Here is a 23,752-nt window from a genome sequence, read left to right as displayed (position 1 = left end):
CAAAGACAGCCTCGAGCAGGACTTAGAATTGAGTCTGTTTGTTAGAAAGGGACTGTTTTCTTCTTTAGCTGCTGCCTAGAGATGCGATTTGGGAACTATTGCTGGCATTAGGAATTTAGAGCAAAAAGCATGATGTGAAAGGGGCTCAAGGTCATGTGGGCAGATCCCCTGCTTGCAGGCTTGCAGGCTTCTCTGCTGTCCTAAATAGGGAGCTTCCATTTGGGACCCAAAGTGTTGGTGTGGCCTGAAGAATGTTAACCTCAGTTTCCGCAAAAGGTTTGAATCTTAACACATCACCCGGAATAAAGTCAGCAGAAAATGTAAAAGGTCTCGATAAAGAAAAATTTAAGATACTATAAAGAACACAAAAGAAGACTTAAACAAATGAAAAGATATACCAAATTCTTGAACAGAAGCAAGTCAACATCATAAAGCTGTCAGTCCTCCTAAGAGAAATTAAAAATTCAATGTCACCCCAATGAAACATTCCAATAGGATTTGCAAAACAAAACTAAAGTTCATGGGCATGGGGGTGGGGCAAATAGCTGGAAGATGCTGGGGCAAAAAAAAAAAAAAAAAAAAATTGGGGGTGGGTGGGTGTTTAGGCCTAGCAGATATTTAAACATAAAAGTATAATTAAAACAGTGTAATGTTGGTGCATGAATGAATAAATAGGCCAACAGGACAGAAAGGAAAGTTTAGAAATGGACTGAAATATATGTGAAAATTTAGTACAGTAAATGTGGCATTCAGAATCAGTGAGAAAAAGATGGACTCCTCAGTAAATAGTGCAAACAACTGGATAACATCTGGAAAAAGTAAATTTGGATCTACTCTATACCTCACATCATAAACCAGCATATATTTTAAAATGGATTAATGGCTAAATGTTAAAGAAAAAAAAAAAAAAAATAGAAACCCTAAAAACACTAGAAGGAAATCTGGGAGGATTCCTTTAAACCTCCAGGGGTAGGGAAGGCCTTCCTAACTTGGACCCCAAATCCAGAAGCCGTAAATGAAGATTAATAAATTCTAGCATGTAAAACATAAAACTGGTTTATAGCCCAAGGCACTACCAGCCAAGTTAAAATTCTGTAGACTAAGAAAAAAGCTTTGCAACTCATCTCTAAGGGATAAGCCTCCTAATACATAAAGAGCTCCTGGAAATTAATATGAAAAAGACCATAACCCAATAGAAAAGCAGACAAAAGGTAAGAACAAATAGCATTTAAACACAGGAATAGGTCCTCAACCTCAATCATTATAGGAGAAATGTAAATTAAAAGATGCATTTTTCATCTAATCAGATGCAAAAATCCAGATGTTGCTTAACACACCATGTTGATGAGGGTGTGGGAAAACACATTTCTACCATGACATCACTGGCAGGAGTGTAAATTGATATAACCCCGATGGAGAGCACTTTGGTAGCATGTATCAGAATTTTTAAGTGCATATATATTCTTTGACCTAGCAAGTTTCGTTTGCTCGTGGCTTTGAGCAACTCATTATTCTTTTCGGTGCCTGTTTCCTTATCTGTAAAATGTGTGATGTCTATAAAAGTTCTACCTCATGGAGTTACAGTGAATGTTACCAGGAGATGATGATACATATAAAGCACTTGGTACTCAGTGCCTGGCACATAGAAAGTGGTGGAGAAAATGTCAACTAGTAATATAATGGGAGCTAACGTGCATGGAGCTCTTACCATATACCAGGCACTGCAGTGGTGCTTTTCGTGTATCAGCTCACTTAATCATCAAACCTACCATATGAAGTAGGTGCTAGGATTATCACTAGTTAGTCTCTGAGGAGACTGAGGCACAGACGACAGTGAGTTGGAGAGTGGAATTCAAGCCGGACAATGCCCATGCCTACTTTACACTGCTTCTCTACTAGGTTAAGTGAGGCCATGAAAGCCTTAAGGGAGGGGTATGCCCAGAGCTGTGGGCACATGGATGGACCAGGGTAAAGCTGGATTTATACAACCCTACCCAAGGAACCATCTGTGAAGTTTGAGGGAAGATGTAGCTTCTCTGCCACTTTCAAATTGGGTAACCTTGGGGCAGGTTTTTAATCCACTCTTAGCCCATTCTAGGCATTCTAGGAAGAGAGAACACTAAGTTCCAAGGCTCCAGATCCAGAAAGAGCTTGAGGAATCCAGGAAGGAGGGGGATGGAGTGGTGGCCGACAGCCTGGGGGTTCGCGAAGAAACTTAGACCGTTTCTTAACAAAAAAAATAAAACGAAAGAGCCACCATTTGTTAAGAGCCTGCTCTTACACTATTTTACTTAATCCATCAAAACTACTCCAGAGAGGTAGATTTTATAAATCCAATCGTACGCAAAAGGGAGTCACAGAAGGGGGTGTTAGCAGGGAGGTGACTTGTTCAGTTCTGCGTTTTAGAACGATCCCTGGAGCTGTGGGCTGGAATGACACAGGAAGTGAATGAGTGAAGTGCCTTGAATTCTATGCATTAAAAAAAGAATAACGTTTATCATTTTCTTTTACGTATTCCACAATTTATACTCACTGTAGAACGTGTGAAATATACAAAAAAAAAAGTTTAAAGAAATATAAACTATTGTTAATTCCCCCTCCCAGAGCCATCCCAATTGATATATTTCTTCCAGTCTTTTTGTTTTCCTATGCCAGCTGTAGGTAGTCAATAGAATGACCGGTATAGACGAAAGAAGCGGAGAGAACACTCATAAGCGTTCTTGATACTACCTCTTCTCTTCCTCTCTGTTTTATTAGGGTCATTCCAAGAGGAGAGGCCGGTTTTCCCCACGTGTCGGGGGAAGTCCTAGTTGTTAGGAAACCCTGGGCGAATTGCTCAGGATTCTCCCCTAGACGTTCCCGCGCCGACCTCCCCCTCCCACCCCGCCCTTACCCCAAGGCGCGGAGATCCTCGCTCAGCTCAGGTCGGTCTCTAGGGGGCGCTGCCGCAAGAAGAGGTGGGGGAGGGAAAGAAGGCGCCGCGAAACGCGTTTGAATTTGGACACTATTGCCGCCCGTAGCTGGCGTTCCCAACATGGCGGCTCCCCAAGATGTCCACGTCCGGATCTGTAATCAAGAGATTGTCAAATTCGACCTGGAGGTGAAGGCGCTTATCCAGGTACTAATTCCCGGGAATCCTGCCGGGCTCCAGCCACCCAAGCTTCGCGGGTCCCTGGGTGCTTGGCGCTGTCAGCCCTGAACTGTTGACACTCGGTCAAGTCTCCGAGCCTTTGTCCCCGCCCGCTGGCCGGCTACCCCGGTGTAGTCCCCATTTGGTTCCGTCCCCAAGACCGTTGGCCTTGATCTTCCATGCGAGTGCCGCTGGCTCTTCCTCTCCCCGACCACCCCTATGTCTTCCTCTCCTGACCCGGTCATCTCTGTGTACACAGCACCTGACCCGTCAATCCCCATGTCCCCCCACCCCGACCCAGCCTCCCTTTTGTGGCCCCCGTTTGGTCCCTCCCACGGCTCCTTTGGCTGTTGTCCCGCCCCTAACCACCTCACAACATACCTGTCACCTGTTATTCCCCGCCGGATGGCTGCTTGGCTCCGCCTTCCGGCGCCAGCCTCCAACATCCACCTCTAAGCGTCCCGGAGGCCATTACCGCCGCCCCCTGCCGGCCAGCCCCGCTGGGTCTGGTGCCCCGTGGCACCCAAGCCCGGTTGGCACGGGACACACCGGAAGTGAAATGAATGTAGCCTAGACCATAGTTGTGATTTTGTAAAGGAGAAAGTCGAGTAAAGTGCCAGATCAGAAAGCAGACTGTGTTAAAACTGGGACCTGGACAGAGAAAGTCATCCTTTGGAAGGGATCTTAGAGTCTGCACCTCTGCGTTAAACACATGGGGAATTGAGGTGCTTTGCCTTAAGCCAGAATCAGGGCTCTTAAATTCCCATTTAAGAAGATAGTAGTGCAATAAATCATTTGACAAAGGGAAGTGTTAGGAATGTGGAAGTAGTTCCACAAGTTTATCAAAAAGAAACCAAGTGTTTTAAACCTTGGTTTTAAGGAAACTTTTTTCCTTTCCAACAAATGTCGCTAAATATTAGATGTAGGCTCTGAATTTGCAGCTAGCTGTGGCAAAAGTGAAGGAAAATAGAGATTCCCGGGTAGAACAGATGCAGAATAAACCAAACTGGTGGTTTAGCATATAGTGCAAGGAATTGTGGTTTAGTAAATAAGCCATGTAACAAGTGAAGAAACTTGTTGCAAACACTTGAACTTTTTGAATGTCACTTCTTCCATGGGTAAACTACAAACACCTCAATTTCCCCATATGTTAAACACAGAGGTGCAGACTCTCTAAGATCCCTTCCAAAGGATGACTCTCCCTGTCCAGATCCCAATTGTAGAAAAATAAATGTAGGGTTCATACAAATGAAATTATCTTTTGACATTATGTAAACTGCTTTGTTTTATATCTCTTAACATTTGGGTTCTTGTGATCCTAATGGGAAAGATTGGTCATAGCTGGATTTATTGCACTCTTAATGTGTTCCTGTACTAAGTGCTTCACATATGTACATAATCTGTGAGGTTTTTAATGTGGTGAGGTAACTGAAGCACAGAATTTGAGTAACTTTTTCAAAGTTATTCAGCTATTAAATTCTCAATGTCCAGGAATAGTTTCTAAATCTGCCCTTAAACGTATCTGTAAGGAATATATCTGCAAACACTTTGATTCCTAATAGATGGTTTATAAAATCAGACTGAAGGAAGTTAATTAATCTTGTGTGATGCCAGAAATTTGAGCTTCATGATTTTCAAGTTGGAAAGGTCTAAAGTTATAGTATCACTTTGGTATGTCCATTCTCATTGGACATACAAGCTGCTTCAAGCCTTTCAAACTGGCCAGGTAATGTTTTGTTAAACTTTAGGATCTAATAAAAGGTCAAGCCAGAGTTGTGTTTCTTTGTATGCTTTTATATTATCTGCTCAAAATTAAAGAGGCTTGAGAAAAATGTAAATGATAATGTTTCTGTTTGTGTTACAGAGGTAACCAACAAAGATCAGGATGAATTACAGTCAGTAGACCAACCTTAGTTGTGGTCTAGGCCAGCTCCCTCACTGAACAGACAGTTTCATTTCCATTTCATTGCCTCCAGAAAGGCCTCCTCAACTCTTCAATGTCTCCTAGGATATTCGGGATTGTTCAGGACCATTAAGCGCACTTACCGAACTGAACACTAAAGTGAAAGAGAAGTTTCAACAGTTACGGCACAGAATACAGGTGAGTGGCTTTAGACCCGATGTGCTGAGAATGGGTAACAGTGAAGGGGGCTCAGTTCTTGGACTAACCTCTGCATAAATGGATGCTTAAGAGCTGTCCACGTTCTTCAAATACCAGCTAGAGTAGTAAAGGTTTAGACTGGGAGGGTATCTCTGTACTAACCTACTATCCAGGTAAAAATGAGGAACTTTTGAATGTAGAGCATTGTCAACTGTGTCAACAAGTAGGTGGCAGGGTTATCATTGCCCTTGGAGTTTTTAACTTGAAAACCCTGAGGTCACTTCAACTACTTCCTCTTCCCTCCTCCTTTCTTCAACCCATTCACTCCTTCTCCACCTCAGTCCATCACCAGTGCCTCCTGTTTTTTTATTCATGCATCATTTTGCCCAGCCTCTTCCTTTCTATTTCTGTAGTCACCAGTCACATCACATGCACATTTAAGACTTCCATATTCAATTGTGGGATGTGTGCTGCCTCAGAAAATACTAGAGAGCAAGAAGTACTATTCTACCCCTTTATTTCCTTCCTGAACTGTCTCTGGTTTTCTGTGACAGAACTTCCAGGCAGTCTTTCCTGAGGAAAGTGTACATTTCTCCTTCCTTCTCTCCCTCCCTCTCTTCTTCCTGTATGGCCATTCTTCCGTTCAACCATTCAGTGCCTAATATGTGCCAGGCACAAGGGACCTATGTAGTGAGCAACACTAGATACAGCCCTGGTTTCATAGAGGTTACATTCTACTAGGGAATATAGGCCTTACACAAATAATTACACAAACAGCTAACTAATTACATTTGTGTAAGTTTTCCAATTCACAGTTGATTATTTCTCTCTTTTCTTCCTCTCTCTCTACCAGAGCAGTATCTGAGGGCATAAATTGGAAGTCATCTCTGAGCTATTGAATTAGTGGATACAGACACTTGCTCCAGACAATGTGTGTAAATTAGTATATAAATCAGTATATAAGTAAATAAATTAGTATATAAATGAGCTAACACATTGATGTTTTAGCATCAGTAGCTTGACTGAAACTGAAACTTGTTTTAATCTGTAAATAAAAATGTATGACTTGAAAATTGAGGTGAACTGGCGGGTAGAGACTATTATCTGAAGTTCCTGTGGGTCTAATATTACTGGTTGTTATGTCTGGTGATCCTCACTCATAGTGGATTATTTCCTTAGTGTTTGGTTATTTTGGATTGTGAGCACTCATCTTCAGCAACTTTGTCTGTAGGACTTTTGTGCAGCTGGGGTTGAAGGCAAGTCTCCAGAGTTTTTTGCATTTGCTTCTGCCAAGTCTAGGATTATCACAAATCTGAGGGCACTTTTTATGTTACTTTCTCTTCATGGAGGTTCTTGAATCACTCAGGGAGGATAAATTTGAACCCAAGATTAGTGTGTAGGCAAGTCCCTGGTTATAAATTCTCGTGGGAGATATTTTTTATCCCTCTATCCAGAGCCCACAGCAAAAAAGGGCATAGCTACATGTTTTCTTTCTGTGAACATTTTCCTAGTTTACCTTTTCACTGAGAGTGTAAGCCATCATGGGTCCTTATAGCAGTTTGATACTTCCATGATCTCTAAATGTGGAATCAGTGGGCTATATTTTATAATCTTTTTTTCTTGTTTCATTGCAGCAAGATTACTGGAGCCAGCAGCCCCCCATCCTCGGGCATCATTCACTTTCCAACTGCTCTGGCTTTTACTTCCCTTTTCAATTTTGGAGCCTGAGATTTTCTACTGTTATAGTTTCCTTGGCTGTTCAAGTAAATACCACGCAATGGGTTGGCTTAAACAATGGGAATTTATTGGCTCATGGTTTTTAGGCTAGGGTAAGTCCAAATCAAGGCATCAGCAAGGCAATGCTTTCTTCCCAAAAACTGGCATTCTGGGGCTGGTCACCAGTGATCCTTGGTCCTGGGCTCCTCTGTCACATGGCGGCCTCTCCTGCCTCTCCTCCTCTTCCAGGTTCCGTTGACTTTCAGCTCTTGCTTCCTCTGGCTTTCTTGCTTCCTCTGTCTGAATTTCATTCTGCTTATAAAGGACTTTAGTAATAGGGTTAAGACCCATCCTGATTGAGGTGGGGCACACCTTAATTGAAGTAACCTCATCAGAAGTCCTTCTTATAATGGGGTCACACCCACAGGAATGGATTAAGTTTAAGAACATGTTTTTCCGGAGTAGATACAATTCCAAACCACCACACTTACTTTCTTGCAAACTCAGCCATATATTTAAAAGGATGCTTGTTATGTGTTCCCTAGCATTCCTAAGTGTTATTTTAGCAGGGTTTCTAAGGGCTGTTGTATGACCTCGTCAGAAATAGAAGTGTTTCTGTTTTTATATTGGCTTTAAAAATAATTTTAATATACAGCTATTTTCCCCCAAAGGATCTTGAACAGTCAGCTAAGGAGCAAGATAAAGAGTCTGAGAAGCAAGTTTTGCTCCAGGAAGTGGAGAATCACAAAAAGCAGATGCTCAGGTAGGCGAAGCCCTGGCCTCCTGCCAGCGGCTTTTGCGGAGCTGGTTGCTCCCTGTGAGGCATGAGTTTGCCTAATAAACCTGGCTTAATGATGGCTTAATTGTGTCATTATACACACAGGCTGAATGTTCTCTCTACATCAGTAATTCTCAAAAGGGGAGGAGGCGGGGGTGTATGGGCAGGTGGAACTGTGTATACTTTACAAAAGCATATTTAATGTTATACTGTATTTTGTATTTTAAAAACAAAAACAAAAATGAATGCTTTTGGAACACATGGTCCTTTTTAATCTAAGGATAATTGGTACCAGAAAAAAGTCCACTGAAAGTGGATCTACTTAAGATGGATAAAATTTAGAAAGTTGTGAATGGGACTTTATCTTCGAAATGAAACAAGTAATGTAAATAAGCTCATTTTATGTTATGTTAAGCAAAATTGAGGTTATACTGGCAGCTGGGTATAATTCTTGATTATGTACTTGCAGCTGTGTGCTAATTCTTGATATTGATGTAAGGGAGGGGTAACTTTTCTAACAAAATTGTCTGTTGGCATGAAATAATAGCTTTTCCTTCACATTTGACTTTGGTACCATGATCATAAAGAGGTTATTGTTGCAGAAACATTAGAGGGCTCCTTCAGTTTTCTCGATCCCCTGGTATTTGGATCATTCTCTGTTGAAGCCCCTGCTGTGTCATCATCCTCATCTTTTTTAATTGGTCTAACTCTGCCAGCTCCATATTTGTCTGTGGCTTTGCTTCCAATTTGAGTAATTCTCCAGCATGATTCTCCCTGACAGCAGCTGTGTTTGTAACACTCAGCCCTTACGGGGAGACTGACAAAAACATGGCCATGGTAGCTGGTGTGAGTAGGGAGGGATGTGTGAGTGGCAACCTGTGTCATAAGTAGTTGGTTCATTAGCAGTTAGTTCATCCTGTGATGTCTTTGGTTTCTCATGCCATTGAGGGCTCTCGGAGTAGAGACCCTGGATTAAGTTACACCAGACAAAGTCAACTTAGCATGGGTTTAAAGAAGGTTGAGATTCATTGTTCATGATACAGAGCTACAGGGTAAAGGAGAAAAGGCAGTAAATGTATATGTTGACAGCTGTGTGTTGAAACAGTAGTTCTGCTTGCCTGGGTTATCTTATTTGTCACACTGTGCATAAGTGTTGTTTGCTTGTCTCTCTCCCCCCAAAATGCAAGCTTTATGAGAACAGGCACTGCTGCTCATTTATCTGTGGACTCCAGGGCCCAGCAGAACTCCCCTGCAAACAGTTTGAAAATGTAGCAGATTCTTTTTAAGTATCAAGTGTGAGATGGTCTAGAAGTTGCTGTTTGGGGGTCAGAGCCCATTTGAAGACCTGTAGCATGAGAATCTGTTACAAAACCACTCTGTCAGTGTCTGCCCTGTACATTTTAATTTTTAAGTATTTCCAGGGCTCAGCACAATTGATTTGAACTGGCTGTGTGAGAGTTATAGGGCATGAGTTTGATCCTCCAAGGGGCGCAATTAGCTTTTCTGTAGTCCAGCACCAAAGGTTGCATTGCTGACCCCAGGGAGCTGTCCATCGAATTTGAGTTGTGGCTCACAAGGATGATTAGGTAAAGAATGTAAATAAATCACATTAAACTGGGCCCTACTAAGCAGTATATTTGTGTTGCTCATGCTTGGGCTGTAGTATATACAGAACAGTATGCTCCCTTACAAAATATTGAAGAATGTATTTTTGTGGTCTTTCTCCTTCCTACAACATATATTAACTGAGCACCTAATGGGCCAGAAACTGTTACTCTAGATACTGGTGATACAAGATGACTAAGACAGGGTCCCTGTCCTCAGGAGTGTATCAATCAGTACACAAGTAAAAGCAGTGTAGAGCCGTTACTCTAGATACTGGTGATACAAGATGACTAAGACAGGGTTCCTGTCCTCAGGAGTGTATCAATCAGTACACAAGTAAAAGCAGTGTAGAGCCTTAGAGAGAACTTAGCAGAACATACTGGAGGGAGAAATCGTTTCACCTGGGGATGCAGAAAAGGCTGCAGGGAAGAGGTGAGAGAGGAGGAGGAGGTGTCCTCTGGTAGTGTGAGCAGGGCCAGGGCATCCCAGGCAGCAGCACAGCAGGATCTGAGGAAGCAGGAACCTGCTTGCAGTGTTGGGGGACCTGTGGGTGGTTCAGTGAGCTGGCACCCAGGATGCTCAGGAGTCAGGGTGAGAGACCAAGTTGGGGAGGCTGGCCAGCCAGTGGGAGCCTTGCATGCTGGGGGATTTGGATGTTACCCCAAAGTCTGGAGCCACTGCAGGGGGCCAGACCATCCTTCTGGTTGCTTCGAGGTGGGGGTTTGGGGGCTGGGGAGGGATAGCTACAGGCAGGAGAACATCTGGGAGGGAACTGCCGGGATCCATACGCGAGGTGTTGGGCCTGAGCTAGAGCAGCCGCTGGGGCATCCAAGAAGAGAAAGTGGTAGGAAATGGGGATGGACTCTCTGGCCTTCCTCTTCTTCCCTTGTGGAAAGGAAGAACTGCTAGCGTTGGAATTGACAGCTCGGTGGAGTCAGCAAAAACTCACGTGTGATCCTTCTGATTCCAGCAATCAGACGTCATGGAGGAAAGCTAATCTCACTTGCAAAATTGCAATTGACAATCTAGAGAAAGCAGAACTTCTCCAGGGAGGAGATCTCTTAAGGCAAAGGTACGTATCTCTTAGTCTTTCTGGGTTATGATACTAGAGGAGTTAGTATTTGCCAAGGTTTAAAATCCACCGTAAGGGCCCCCTCCTGCTTTTAGCATAAAATTGGTGTTTAATTGTATTATGTAAGTAACATTTTTTAAAAATTGTGAAAGAAATGCATGCTTGTTTGTAGTAAATTGGTAAAATAAAATATGAATCATAAAATGGATATAAGCCAGAATCCTATTACTCATGAACATTTTGGTTTATTGTCTCTCTTTAAAAAAAAAAAATTATTGTGGCAACATATATACAGCATGAAATTTCCCATTATAACCACTATCCACTTTCAAATATACAATTCAGTGGTGTTAATTACATTCACAGTGTTGTGCCACCATCATTGCCATCCATTACCAACACTTTTCCATCACCCCAAACAGAAACTCTGTGCCTATTAAGCATTAACTCCTATTACCCCTCCTCCTGCCCCTGGTAACCTGTGAACTACTTTCTGTCTCTATGAATTTGCATGTTCTAGTTATTTCCTATAAGTGAAATCATACTATATTTGTCCCTTTGTGTCTGGGTTATTTCACTCAATGTGATGTCTTCAAAGCTCATCCATGTTGTAGCAAGCATCAGAACTGCATTCTTTTTTGCGGCTGAACAATATTCCATTGTGTGTATGGATCACATTTTGTTTATGCACTCTTCTGTTTATGGACACTTGGGTTGATTCCAACTTTTGGCAATTAAGAATAATGCCACTATGAACATCAGTGTGCAGATATCTGTTCAAGTCCCTACTTCCAATTCTTTTGGGTATATACCCACAAGTAGGATTGCAGGTCATATGGTAATTCTATACTTACCCCATTATTTTTTCATCCATGATTTTTATAAAGTTGAAATCGTAATATGTATACAATTTAGGATCCACCTCTTCTTCACTTAATATTATGGCACAAAATTTGCCCATTGTTTTTATTTTTTTTTAATTACTTTATCAAATAAAAAAACATTTCCAAACAAAATAAAGCAAAGCAATAGGAAAAACATATGTCCTGAAATAACTTCATTCCTTCCAATATATGGTAGGAGTATATTGCCCATTGTTTTTAAAACTCTTTGAACCTAATTTTAACAGCACATAGCCTTCCATCATATTAACTACTCCCCTATTTGTGGGTGTTTATGTTTCTAGTTTTTCAGTATTCTAAATAACACACCAGCACACATCTTAGAACATAAGGCTTCATCCGCAGTTTGAATGTTTCCTTTGGAGAGATTCCCAGGGATGGGACTATTGGTCCAAAGGCATGAACATGTCTAAGGATCCTAATGTGTGTCATCACACTGCTTTCCAGAAAGGTAGCACCACTTTATACCCCAACTATCAGTCTACCCAAGTGTGCTCTCGGCATACCCTTACCCGCATTGACTATGGTCATTTAAAAAGTAGGTACTAATTTGACAGATTTAAAAAGCGTATGGGCTTTCTTGCAGCCTGGCTTTCACTGACATTCCTTCTCCCCCTCCTGTGGACTTTTAGAAAAACCACCAAAGAGAGCCTGGCCCAGACATCCAGCACCATCACAGAGAACCTCATGGGGATAAGCAGGATGATGTCCCAGCAGCTCCAGCAGAGTGAAGAAGCCATGCAGACTCTAGGTAAAGCCGGGCCTGGAGGCGGACCCTTCTCACAGAGATGCCAGCTCCCAGGCCCTTGCCCAGCACCTCCGCTGGGGGCCCTTCAACCTCTGCTCACCTGAAGCTTCCTGATTTGGGTGACTTCTCACTCACGAGGTGACTGAGAGCTTGGTCCTACCCAGAGTTGGGGTGTGCTGCTGTTGCTTTTCTTGGTGGTTATTATAGTTGTACTAGAAAAGCCCCAGACCCCCATCCCTGTTTCCACAGTGAAAGCACCCCCAGGGGCTCCTGTGAAAGGCAGAGGTCCCCAAGCCGTCCCCTGAGAGTTGGTGTCAGCAAGGCTGGGCAAGGGCCTGGGAGTCTGGCTTATTCTCAGACAGGTTTGGGAATCATTGCCAGGAACGATTGTCAGCTGCTGGGAAGACTGCTAGGACCTCAGCTTAGATTCTACTCCCAAGTGGTATTTTTACTGTGTCTTTTGAAAGATACCATCAGAGGCTACAGAAGAGGCTTCTCGATACCATCTGGTTCTCTCCAACAGCTTTCCCATAATTCTCCCTCATGACACAGAAGAGTCTCAGCTCTCCACAGGGTCCTTCAAGATTAGGAAAGCAGAAGAAGAGAGTTCACTCTTTGAAACACCCAGGGAAAATTTCACACATATCTGCAAGTAGAGAGCATGGTCTCCTGAATCCATGAACCCATCACCCAGCATCAGGGCCAGTCTCGTTTCAACTCTACCCTCACCCCATATCCCAGTCTGGATTATTTTAAAGCAAATCCCCAATGTCATCCATAAATCTCTCAGTATGTCTCTCGTAAAACAAAACCAAAGACATAACCACAATACCATTATTACCCCTAAAAATTACCTTTAATTTTGAACCAGTTTTTTCACTGTTCCATATGGACAGGCAGAAGCAGAAGGAAAGCAAGCAGCTTGCCCCTAAGGCCACTGTGTTTGAAACTTGTCTGAGACTAGAGGCTCCGAGCCAGCCAGTCAGTTCCTCTGTGTGCTGTGGGCACAGCCTGTAGGCCTTGGGACAGGCCCTGGAGAAGGTGGGAAGGGAGGAGGCAACTTGTCCCTTGAGCCAAGGACTTTTATGCTCTCATGTGGGTGACAGGACACTCGTCTCCCCCCCAACTCTGAACACATCCATCAGAAACAGACTGCATTTAAGTGGCACAAGGTAAACACAAGTGCTAGTGGTTTTGGGGGGTGTTGAGAGCTCAAGTTCCCAGTTTGAGGGTTGTTTTGGGGGCACATCTTGTAGAAGAGCTATCTATTGAAGAAAGACAAGGCAGCAATTCTTAACCCTTTCCTTGTGGATTACAAATCCACCTCAATTGAAAAGCCTCTTAGGAATGTGATGTCTGGAACTTGCCTCACAATTATAGGTGTGGGGGCACCTGGATGGGGGCAGAATGGGGCAGGATCGCCAGGGCTGGTGGTGCTTGGCTGCGAGTGCTGGCCACATGGCATTTCAGGATTCTCTTCTGTCTACTTTTGTGGTGCTTCAAAATTCTCCGTAATTAAAAAGTCTGAATGGGAAGGCTTACGAGGTTTTTACTTAATAACTATTTTTGAAATGGCAGAGCAGGCATGGAGGCGGAGGAGTGAGAGGAATTTTTCTTGTGTCTTTGCTTTTCCCCCTTATCTTCCTTTTTCAAAATGCTGCTCTGTTTCCTCTGGTAATTTCTTTTTTGACTTGTTAACTTGTGGTTTTGTGGAAAGGTAGTATATGTACATGGTTAGGGGGAAAGAACTTCAGGCCAGTGCTGTCCAATAGAAATATAATGTGAGCCACACAATGCAATTTAAAAGTTTTTAGTAGACACATTTAAAAAGGTAAAAAGAAACAGGTGAACTTAATTTTAATAATATACTTTAGTTAATTCCATATATCTCAAATATTATCATTTCAGCATACAACTAATATTTAAAAATTATTGAGATATTTTATTCTTTTTTTTTCCATATAAAGGCTGTGAACTCTTGTGTGCGTTTTACACTTGCAGACATCTCTAACTAGCCACATTTCACATGCTCAGGTGCTGCCTGTGGCTAGTGGCTCCCGGCTACTGTTTCAGACAGCATAGCTCTAAATGGTACAAAAGGGAAGATGTAAAAGACACATCTGCCCTGGACTCTAGTCCTCTGGTCCCACTCCCCAGTTTATTTTATGTCCTTCTGAGATCCTCCAATCATGTTAATATAAGCAAAATAAATATGACTTATCCCTTTCTTTCTTACATAAATGAAAATATTTCACATTTTACACTTCTTTTATACCTTGCCTTTTCACTTAATATATCTCACTGTATGGATGTTTGGATGACGCCTTAGTATGCTTCAGAGGATTATCTTGCCATGTAAAGCTTCTTCCCCAAGTGTCTGGCCCAGATACCTATACTCACAAGTAAACCTGACTCCTGCGCACAGCCAGGCCTTACGGGACACATGCCTCCTCTCTTTTTACACAGTGGCTGGAGCACAGGTGTCACATATTTAAAGCTACAGTCCTGCATAGGCTCACAGCGGGGCCTGGTCCATCCTTGCCCTCTCGTGATCTCACAAAGAGCAGATCTGACTGCCAGGTGTCTCGGCAGGGTGGCCCACACAGGTGGATTTTGTCTAAATACAGACCTCCCAGTGCCCATCCAGCCTTGCTTCCGGGTGAGCTCTGTGGTTGGCGTGCTTCTCCTCAGCAGTGGTGGTGTGGAAAGGAGCCCTCTTCTGCCTGTTTCCCTGGGGATGCCCATGTTCGAGGACTCCCAGTGTGGCCCTGTGTCTGTACACAAATCACATCACTCTCTGTGGCTGGGTGGGACCTGAGAAGTGTCCCTCCTCATCACATCCTCATCCTCTGCTCATCTGGATTGTCTCCGTGCACATGCTTTTATTCTGGTGCAGAGGAGCTTGCTTCAGAATGCAGGGGTTTTCATCAAGCAGCCCAGCCGGCAGAGCGAGGTCTTTGGGTTTTGTGCTGTACAGTCTCTGAGTCAGGCTCCCTCCCTCTTTTGTTGCAGTCAATTCTTCACGAACTATCCTGGATGCAAATGAAGAGTTTAAGTCCATGTCGGGGACCATCCAGCTGGGACGGAAGCTCATCACAAAGTATAACCGCCGGGAGCTGACAGACAAGCTTCTCATTTTCCTCGCTCTGGCCCTTTTTCTTGCTACAGTCCTCTATATTGTGAAAAAGCGGCTTTTTCCATTTTTATAAGATCCGAGGGCTGCTAGGATCTGTCCATGCTCCTGAGCACTAGCCCAGGCTGCTACACTGAGCCACGCTGTTCTCCTCCCCAGTTTGCTCCAGTTGGTCAGCAGGTTGGATGGAAACCCAGCACCCCAGTTTTCTGTAAGTGGCCAACATGCAAAGGGTGAACAGAGCGTCGGGAGGAAGGCCTGTCTTCGGGACTCCTCCAGAGACAAAGGGACTCCAAGCTCCCAGAGCTATCGAGTCCTTTAGGGGGCTGCTGTGTATAGCATTGAGAGTCCAGCTTGGGGATCTAGCTCTTCCCCTCCACTACCTCTCCTACTTGACCTTAAATGCCAGATCTGGTGGCGGGATGAGAGAAGGGGTGGGAAGGATGATGAAAACTCATGTCCATTCCTTGAATAAACTTGACTCTATTTAACAGAATGAAATGCAATTGGTTTTAAAAGGTATCCCCCTGGGAAACTGTGTGCCTCTTGTTTTGGTGTCCAGGTTTCTAGGACATGAACTTAGATTACTTATTCATTCAACAAAGTTATTAAGCAACTGCCATATGCAGTGTATTATATACACTGCTAAACATTACAAATACATTGGTAAACCAGAGAGGCTTACCTTGGGGGTGGGTCACACCAGTATCTGAAAGGGCCAAGGCAGATGTCCTTCTCTTTCCACACAGAGCAGCCTGGCCATGCCTGTGTGGGCAGTGACTAAGTGACTGGCTCCTGCCTTTCTCTTTGAGGTCTGGAGCTAAATATAAACAAGGAGAGAGAAGGCAGTGAAATGCTGAGGCCTGTCTGGGCCTGAGTTCTCTTGAGGCCAGGGGGACAGGGCCCAGGGTAGGCCAGGCCCAGAGGTGTTAGTGTCTCCTTGTGCTGCAGGCCCAGCTGACCTCACACTTGAAATCCCAGCCTCCTCCACTATTTATAGCCCCCGAGGCCCGGGGAGGGGTAGTGTGGAGGCCAAAGGGAAAGTGGAAAGAACATGGGCTTTGAACCTTGGTTCAGACTTGGATTTGCGTCTTGGCTCTCCTACTAACTGACCACATGGCCTTGGGCAAGTTACCTTATCTCGCTAAGCCTCAATTTCCCCATCTGCAAAGTGGGGGTGGAAGTCTATATAGACCCTCATAGAGTCAATTTGAGAGTTAAACAAGAATATGGGTAAAGGAGCAAGTGCAGCTCCCTTCTGACTGAGCCTGCAATGGGCTTCCCTAACACTGCCACCCCCAGGGCTCTGAGCTCTGAGCTTCCCTGCTGCAAATAGCCACGGGGCTCCAGGGATAGCTGAGCCAGGCATTGGAAGCTCTGTTTAGATCTCTTTGAGCAAGGGGACAGTGTCAGTAGTTATGAAGCAGCAGGCCATCATGGGACCATGTTGTAAGAAACTGACTGCACACTTCAGACTATCTTAATGTGTAGGTTCCACGTTACAGTGTAAAATCTATATATTGCAAATTTTTGTATGGTATATGCTATATATATATATTTCACCCTTAAATAATTTCTGGCCCCAAAAGACACTCAGAACAAATTATGCACTCATGTGTCTTATTTATAGTCAAATAAAAGCTGAGAATAAAGCACAGATGGGAAATTCCCACTCAGATTCCAGCTGTAAGTGCAGCAGATGGATGTTATCAAGTTAGGATTTTGTTGTCTTAACATTTTTTTTTTTTACTACTTCCCGCTAATTGGCAACATCCTGCACACAGTATGGAAATGTGTGGGCTCTGTACTCCCTAAAAATTCTCCCTTTGACACTTTATTCCTCTTGTACTTGCCTCCTTCTGAAAAGAGTTGAATCCGACCCATTTTGAAATGTCGATAAACCTTGCAGCCCCTTCCTGTGCAGGAAGCGGCCATCGCCTCATTCAGCCATGCGAGGGCAGTGTTCACTTTTGCTCTGTGGGCTTGCTGGGTTGTGATTATCTCTCTCGGCCCATTTAAAATGATTTTAGGGGCTTTTTTTTTTTTATATGCAGACACCAGATTTTTTTTTTTATTATTGTATAAATGTACCAAGCTTACCTCCATCTTGTTTTTTGGAAGATGTTTCATAAATGACCTTAATTTTCACAGTTAAACAGTAAGGTAAGCTTGTAGTTTACATTTTGATTAGGTGATAGTCAAGGAATGTATAGAACAGTCATCAAGAGTTCTTTCATTCAAGAAGTATTTACTAAGCACCTACTACGTGCCAGCCACTCTGTGTTAAGGATACAATAGTGGACAAAACAAAGATTCCCTGTTGTCATTGAGCTTACAGTATGTGGGGGAGAATGGGAGTTTGAAAACAAACTATCAGAATAAGTAAAGTGGATTTTCTTTGTTTTTTTTTAATTTTTTTTGTTTCCTTTATTTTTTAGGGTTTTTTTTTTCCCGTTTTTACTTTATTTTTTTTTGTTTGTGTGTATGTGTGTTTTGTTGTTTCTTTCTTTTTTCTTTTTTTTTTTGTTTCAGAAGTAGAGCAGGTTAATGGATATCTGGAACATGGGAGTTGAGCAGGTTTGCAACATTAGGTAGGGTGGTCAGGATTGGCTTCATTCTTAATTGGAGCAAAGACTTGAGGTAGAGACAGGGTGGGGGGAGGAGAAGTGACCCATGTGGATATTTGAGGGACGAGGGTTCCGGAGAGGGAACGGCTAGTGCAATGGCCTATGGTGGGAATGTGTGTGGGTGACCAGAGTGCAGTGTCTGCTTGTGGGGGGAGAGACGGGGTTGAAATAGAAAGAGTGGGGTGCAGGATCATAAGAGGCCTTGTGGGTCATCAGAAGGATTGGTCTTTTACTTTGAGGAAAAAGGGGAGCCATTGGAGGGTTCTGAGCAGAGGAACCACTAGATTTGAGTTCTCTGTTGATAACAGAGCCAAGGGGGAAGGGCAGAGCAAGGAAGATGGTTACGAGGATGCCTGCTGTCATGTGGGTGGCAGATGGCGGTGGCTTGCACCAGGCTGGTTGCAGAGGAGTGGTGAGAAGTGGTCATATTCTCCATATATTTTGAAGATAGAACCAACAGGATGGGATTTTGTGACGGTATGGGTGTTATTCCCAAAGGAATAAGAGCAATAACGAAGTTTTTGGCCTAGGCAAGGGAAGGAGGGAGAGGGTGGCCAGGAGTCTGGTTTGGGACATGTCAGGTTTGAGATGTCCATTACACATCCAAGTCAAGATTACAGGTAGGCAGGTGGCTTTGTAAGTCTGGCATTTGGGAGAGCAGTCAGGACTGGAGATACAAATTTGGAAATCTGGCATATAGAAGAAGTTTAAAGCCATGAGGTTGGAGATCCCCAATGGATTTGAGTATAGATAAAGAAATAAGGGCAAAGAGAAAAGAGGAACCAGCGAAGGAGACAGAGAGGGGGCAAGCAGAGATGGAGGAGGCACCCTTACTAGGGATACTTCTTGGAGGGTGTAGATGTTCTTTTAACCCCCAAGAAAGGAGACTTTCTGATCTCTAAGAATCTATATTTTTCATGATCATCTTTGTCATTATGGTCATCACCAAAAGAATCATCAAAAGCATCCCTGTCCTCATCAGAGTGGCACCAAGTTCCTTCCTGCTCGATGTTAGACACCTGAAGTCTGCACATAAGCATGAGGCCCCTGGCCTTAAAGACCATGTAAAATAGCAATGGTGCCAGCCATGTGAGTGCCAGAACAGATCTGTGAGAGAAAAGATAGAGTCCCCTACACCTCACCCCACCCCCTGCTGGAAAAGAACATGGAAGAACTTGCTTCCCCCTTGAGCCACTGCTCTGTCTCCTCTCCCCTTCACTGCCAAACTTCTCAGAGGACAGGTTTTCCATAACTCTCCAGTCTCCTCCACAGTCCCACTCCCCAGTCCCATTCAGTCCTGCATCTGCCTCCAGCATTCTCACAAAACCAAAGCTCACTTAGTCACCAGTTACCTTCAGGCTGCTAATCTGAAGGGAATTTTCACCTCCTACCCTCCCTCATCTCTCAGCAGTTGTTGACCCTGCCGAGCACTGGTTCTTTCCAGAAACCCTCCCCGGCATCTGTGGCACCACACTCCCTTGTTTCGCCTCTTGGTTCTCCAGCAACTCCTTCTCAGTTTTCTTTGTTCATCTTCCATTCAGCCTTAAATGGTGTCTTAGATCTTGTTCCCTTTCCTGTCTTCTGTATTCTCTCAAAGGCAAGTCCGGCCGTGTCCCCACAGCTTTAATGATCATCTATAGGATGAATCTAAATAATTCCAAAGCTGTATCTCTCTTACTGTCTTCTCAGGTGAGCTCCAGACTGTCACATCACCTCCACTCTGCCGTCTCTGAGCCTGCTCAACCCCAACATGTTGATCTGTCCCATTCCAGAGCCTGGCTCTTCTCCAGGCTTCCCTGTCTTCCCTGACACCCCTCCAGCAGCACATGCCGGAAAGCAGAGTTGTTCCTGACACCTTCCGCTCCCCTCTGCCGACCTCTCAGATCCACACTCTTTCCCCTTGCGACCTCTTAATAGCTCCCAGTCTCACTGCTTTCTCTCCTCTGCCCCCATCCTAGTCCAGGACACCATTATCTCTTCCCTGGATGATGGCAATAGTTTACTGCCTGGTCTCCCCAATTTCCTTCCATTCCCCTCTAAACTGGTTGCTACACAGCAGCCAGTGGGATCTTTTAAATACAGATATGATTGTGCCAGCTCGTGCTGGAACCGCTGCAAAGGCTGCCACTTGCTCTTTCTCAAGATGGCCCCCAAGGCCCTGGGCATCTGGCCTCTCTGCTTCATGCCACACCACACTCTCCCTGCCCGCCTTCCTCCTGCCACAGGGCCCTTGGGCACACCTTGTCTTCCGATGGACCGTGCATCCCCCAAGGTGCACATGGCACCAAGATAATAGTTACTCATCCTTCTACTCTCAGTTCCAAGGCGTGTCCTCAGGCGTGCCTCCCATAGCCTCCCCAACTGGGGAAGATCACCCCAATGCACACTCCCTTTTCAGCACTCACCACAGTTGCACTTTCACAATTAATTGGGTAGTGGTTTGTTTGTCTTGTCTCCTCTACTTCACTATAAGCCACTCAGAGTAGCATCTCTGTCTGGTTCAACCATAGCACCTAGCCCAGGGCCTGCCTCATGACAGCTTCTCAGCAGATTATTGTTGATGACTGACGTGAAAGTGGAGCTGGACCTGAAGGATGGGTGAGAGCCAGGAAGGAGGATGCCCTGAACCCAGGCAGGCCATGGAAAAAGCCACTGAACTGTCTTGGCTTTTTGTTTTGTTCTGATCATGAAATAAAGCCTCAGGGTGTTATAAAGACTGGAGGTGGCAGTGACATCCTTGGAGGTGTCCTGAGCGTTCCCATAGAGGACCCCAGCCTGTGGCTGCAGCTGGAGTCTCCATGGTGTCCCAACCCCAATTCTGATCTGATGTCAAATAAATGCCTGTCATCCCCACCCCATCCCACCCCCCTTCCTGGGTTCCTTTTCCCTCGCCAAGCACATCTTGAAACCTCTTTCCCACCAAACCAGGAAGTGAGACTTCACTTTATTTCAACAGATCCCTGTCAACATAGTTCTGGAAAGAAGGCATCAATACATTATGTTGGTGAATGGAGGTGGCCAAAAAGGCCCTGCTGTTGGCAGATCTCAAGGTGGCTCAATTTGGAGATGCTTCTAGGGAAAAAAGATAGTAAAAGATCCTGAAATAAGTTCTGTTTTCTTCCTGGGCTAATGGTGGTCTTCCCCAGGGCCTGTCTGAGGGTTTGCCCAGGCGGCAAGCAGGCCCGGCTGTGTTTATTCCCTAAACAAGGGCAGAATATAAATAGCTGTGGGCTAATCTAAGAGATACTGGACAGGAGTCTCAGGCAGTGTTGTCAGCCGTGAAGGGCTGCAGCCTGGGGGTGGAGGGGTGGAGGGGTGTTATCCCCCCCTTCAGGCACACGAAAGTGAAGTGACCTCTTTCCCCTTTTGAGCTTAACTTGGTGCTCAGGCAAAGAGGATGTTGGGATTGCCAAGGAATGGGGACCCAAGGAGGGACTAGAGTTTCTCAAATTTCTGAGAGCTGGGCAGGGCAGGCCGGGGCAAATTGGCCATCTTTCCCAATTCATGGGGGGAAAAAATAAACAGTCAATAGGTAGAGTTAGCTCAGTGTAAAATGTTCCCTTTTTTACTATTCTTAAATCTTTACTCTGCCCACACACCCACCCCTGTCTTGTTTGTGGCCAAAAAGGGGCTCATAGGTAAAATGAATCTATAAAGCAGCAGATGGATATGGGCTGGAAAATGAGGACTAGGCCAATCTCTTTTCACCTGACAGCTCAACTGGTATTAAAACACCAGGGTTGTCACGACAGAAATTTCATATTTCTACCTAAGGAAGGGGCCCCTGGTTTGCAGAAGATGGCTCTTCCCTGGCATCGTCGTGTCCACCTGAACGGGTTGGAGAAGCAGTGCACTCAAGGACCAAGGGGGAGTGAATTTTAGCCTCTGCAGGCTCCTGGCCGCCTTTCTTCCTTACCTCACTGCCCCATCCACTCTGATATCTTACTGAGCGCCTCCTCCGGCCACACTCTGCTGGGCTGAGGACAGCACAAAGAGTAAAGGGCCACCTGCTTTGCCCAGCGGCCGCCTGTCCAGAGCCAGGCAGTCCCATTAGAGGTGGCAAGTGTCCTAGAGGGGCTCCAGGGAGCCCAAAGTGACAGTGACTCCTTCGACTGTTAAGAACCAGTAAATGGAAGACAACATAAAATTAATGATGAGCAATGATCACGAGATCCACTTGCAGTCCTTGGTGAGGTGTTTGCATACAGGATGTGATGATGATGTTAATTCATTTATTGAGTGCTCACTTAGTGCCAGGCACCATACTAAGCACTTTATATGCATTATTTCACCTAATCCAGGACTTCATTGAAGTAGGTAGTGTTATTTCAGCAGAGGCAAGTGGGGCCCAGAAAGGTTAAGAAACTTACCCAAGGTCACAGAGCTAGGAACTGACGAATCCGGGCTTCAAACCCAGGAAATTGCTCTCCAAAGTTTCTGGAATTCTCTCAGCAGGAATGAGTGAGGCCTACACAGCTCTGGGTCGGGGGGACTGGCCGCTCTGCCGACCCCACCCAGCAACTGTAATGAACTAAAGGGGAGAATGGAGTTGGAGTGACTGGAGAATGCAGGACAGAGCACAGATCCCCGTGCAAGGAAGCCTGAGCAGCAGGTCAGCAGCGGGGGCTCAGGAGAGGGGCAACCACATAAGCAAAAAGAGGGAATTCACTGGCACACACACGGAGAAAGTCCAGGAGCAACAGCCTTAGGTACGGCTGGATCCAGGCACTCAAATAACCACGTCAGGAAATGGTCTCCCTTCATCTCTCTCCTCTGCCTCCCTCCACGTTAACTTTATTCTCAGGCGGGCTCTTCCCTAACCCACGCAGCCACTCCAGACTCACTTCCACTTAGCCTAGAACCTTGGAAGAAAGAGGGAGCATTCTCCCTGAGAGTTCTTGAAAAAAAATTTCTTCATCAACCCCTGAACTGGTCCCTACGGCCAGGAAGCTGGGGGGCCCTGATTGGCCAGGCTTGGGTCACGTGACCATGCTGCCATGGGGGCGGGGCCAGCCCCACTTTGACCAATCACGGGGTTGAAAACTGTAAGGGCGTGGTTCCTGAATCAAATTCAGGTGACGACACCGGAAGGAAGCATGGAGGCTGGGTGGGCAATAGGCACACATAACCTTCGTGGGTAGTGATGGATGGAGTGGGGAACAAGGGCTTCCTCAGTCGCAAGGCGGCTCTTTCCCAGGCGTCAACGTAGCTTGAGGGGGTTCATTCCTAATTGTGCAGGCTGGGGGATGTTTCCCCCAGGCTTTGTAGGAGGGAGCTTGCTTTTGTCAGTTAGGGGAGATTCTCTTTTTTTGGAAAACAGAAATAAAAATGCTTTGAATTTCTTTTCTTATTATGGTAACTGTATATGTTGCTTGCAGAAAAATTTGGAAATATATATAACCAAAACAAAACCCCCTCCCCCAAAAATAATTTGAAGAAGGTATAATCCCATCTAGGAGAATCACCCTTAACATTTGGAGGTGGATTATGTTTCTCTTTTTCTTTCTTCTCCCTCAACAAAGATGGGATCATAGTGTGCATACATTTTTTTTATTCTTAAAAATAGCTTTATTGAGTTATAATTGATGCATAATAAACTGCACATAATTCAACTATACAATTTGATGAGTTTTGACTTATGTACACCACCACAATCAAAGTAATGAACATATATCCTTTATCCCCAAAACGGTTCTCCTGAGCCTTTGTAATCCATCGGCCCTCACTGCTTCCCCCATCCACCCACACTATCTCCCAGGCAACCACTGTTCTGCTCTCTATCTCTAGAGATGAGTTTGCATTTTTGAGAATTGTATATAAATGGATCATGCAGTATATACTATTTTGGGTGTGGCTTGTTTCACATTATACAATTATTTTGAGATTCATTCATGTTGTTTTATGTGTCAGTAGTTCATTCCTTTTCATGGTTGAATAATA

General features: G+C 44.7%; 2 protein-coding genes across 2 annotated transcripts in view; both read left to right on the top strand.

The window, feature by feature from the left end:
• CREBRF (CREB3 regulatory factor) overlaps nucleotides 1-5,005 on the top strand; it is a 73,666-nt gene extending 68,661 nt beyond the window's left edge. Inside the window, exon 10 of the mRNA XM_037801066.1 lies at nucleotides 4,995-5,005. The gene's annotated coding sequence lies outside the window, so the exon portion shown is untranslated. The remainder of the gene's footprint in view (nucleotides 1-4,994) is intronic.
• BNIP1 (BCL2 interacting protein 1) lies at nucleotides 3,021-15,692 on the top strand. The gene is made up of 6 exons (XM_037801068.1): nucleotides 3,021-3,118; nucleotides 5,139-5,231; nucleotides 7,619-7,710; nucleotides 10,301-10,402; nucleotides 11,937-12,055; nucleotides 15,065-15,692. The coding sequence occupies exons 1-6, from the start codon at nucleotides 3,035-3,037 to the stop codon at nucleotides 15,259-15,261; spliced, it is 687 nt and encodes a 228-aa protein (XP_037656996.1). The 5' UTR covers nucleotides 3,021-3,034; the 3' UTR covers nucleotides 15,262-15,692.
• Nucleotides 15,693-23,752: the final 8,060 nt, after the last annotated feature.

Source organism: Choloepus didactylus, chromosome 13, assembly GCF_015220235.1.
Source record: "Choloepus didactylus isolate mChoDid1 chromosome 13, mChoDid1.pri, whole genome shotgun sequence".
NCBI lineage: Eukaryota > Metazoa > Chordata > Mammalia > Pilosa > Megalonychidae > Choloepus > Choloepus didactylus.
The sequence above is the reverse complement of the archived record's forward strand: the minus strand, read 5'-3'. Positions and strand labels throughout refer to the sequence as shown.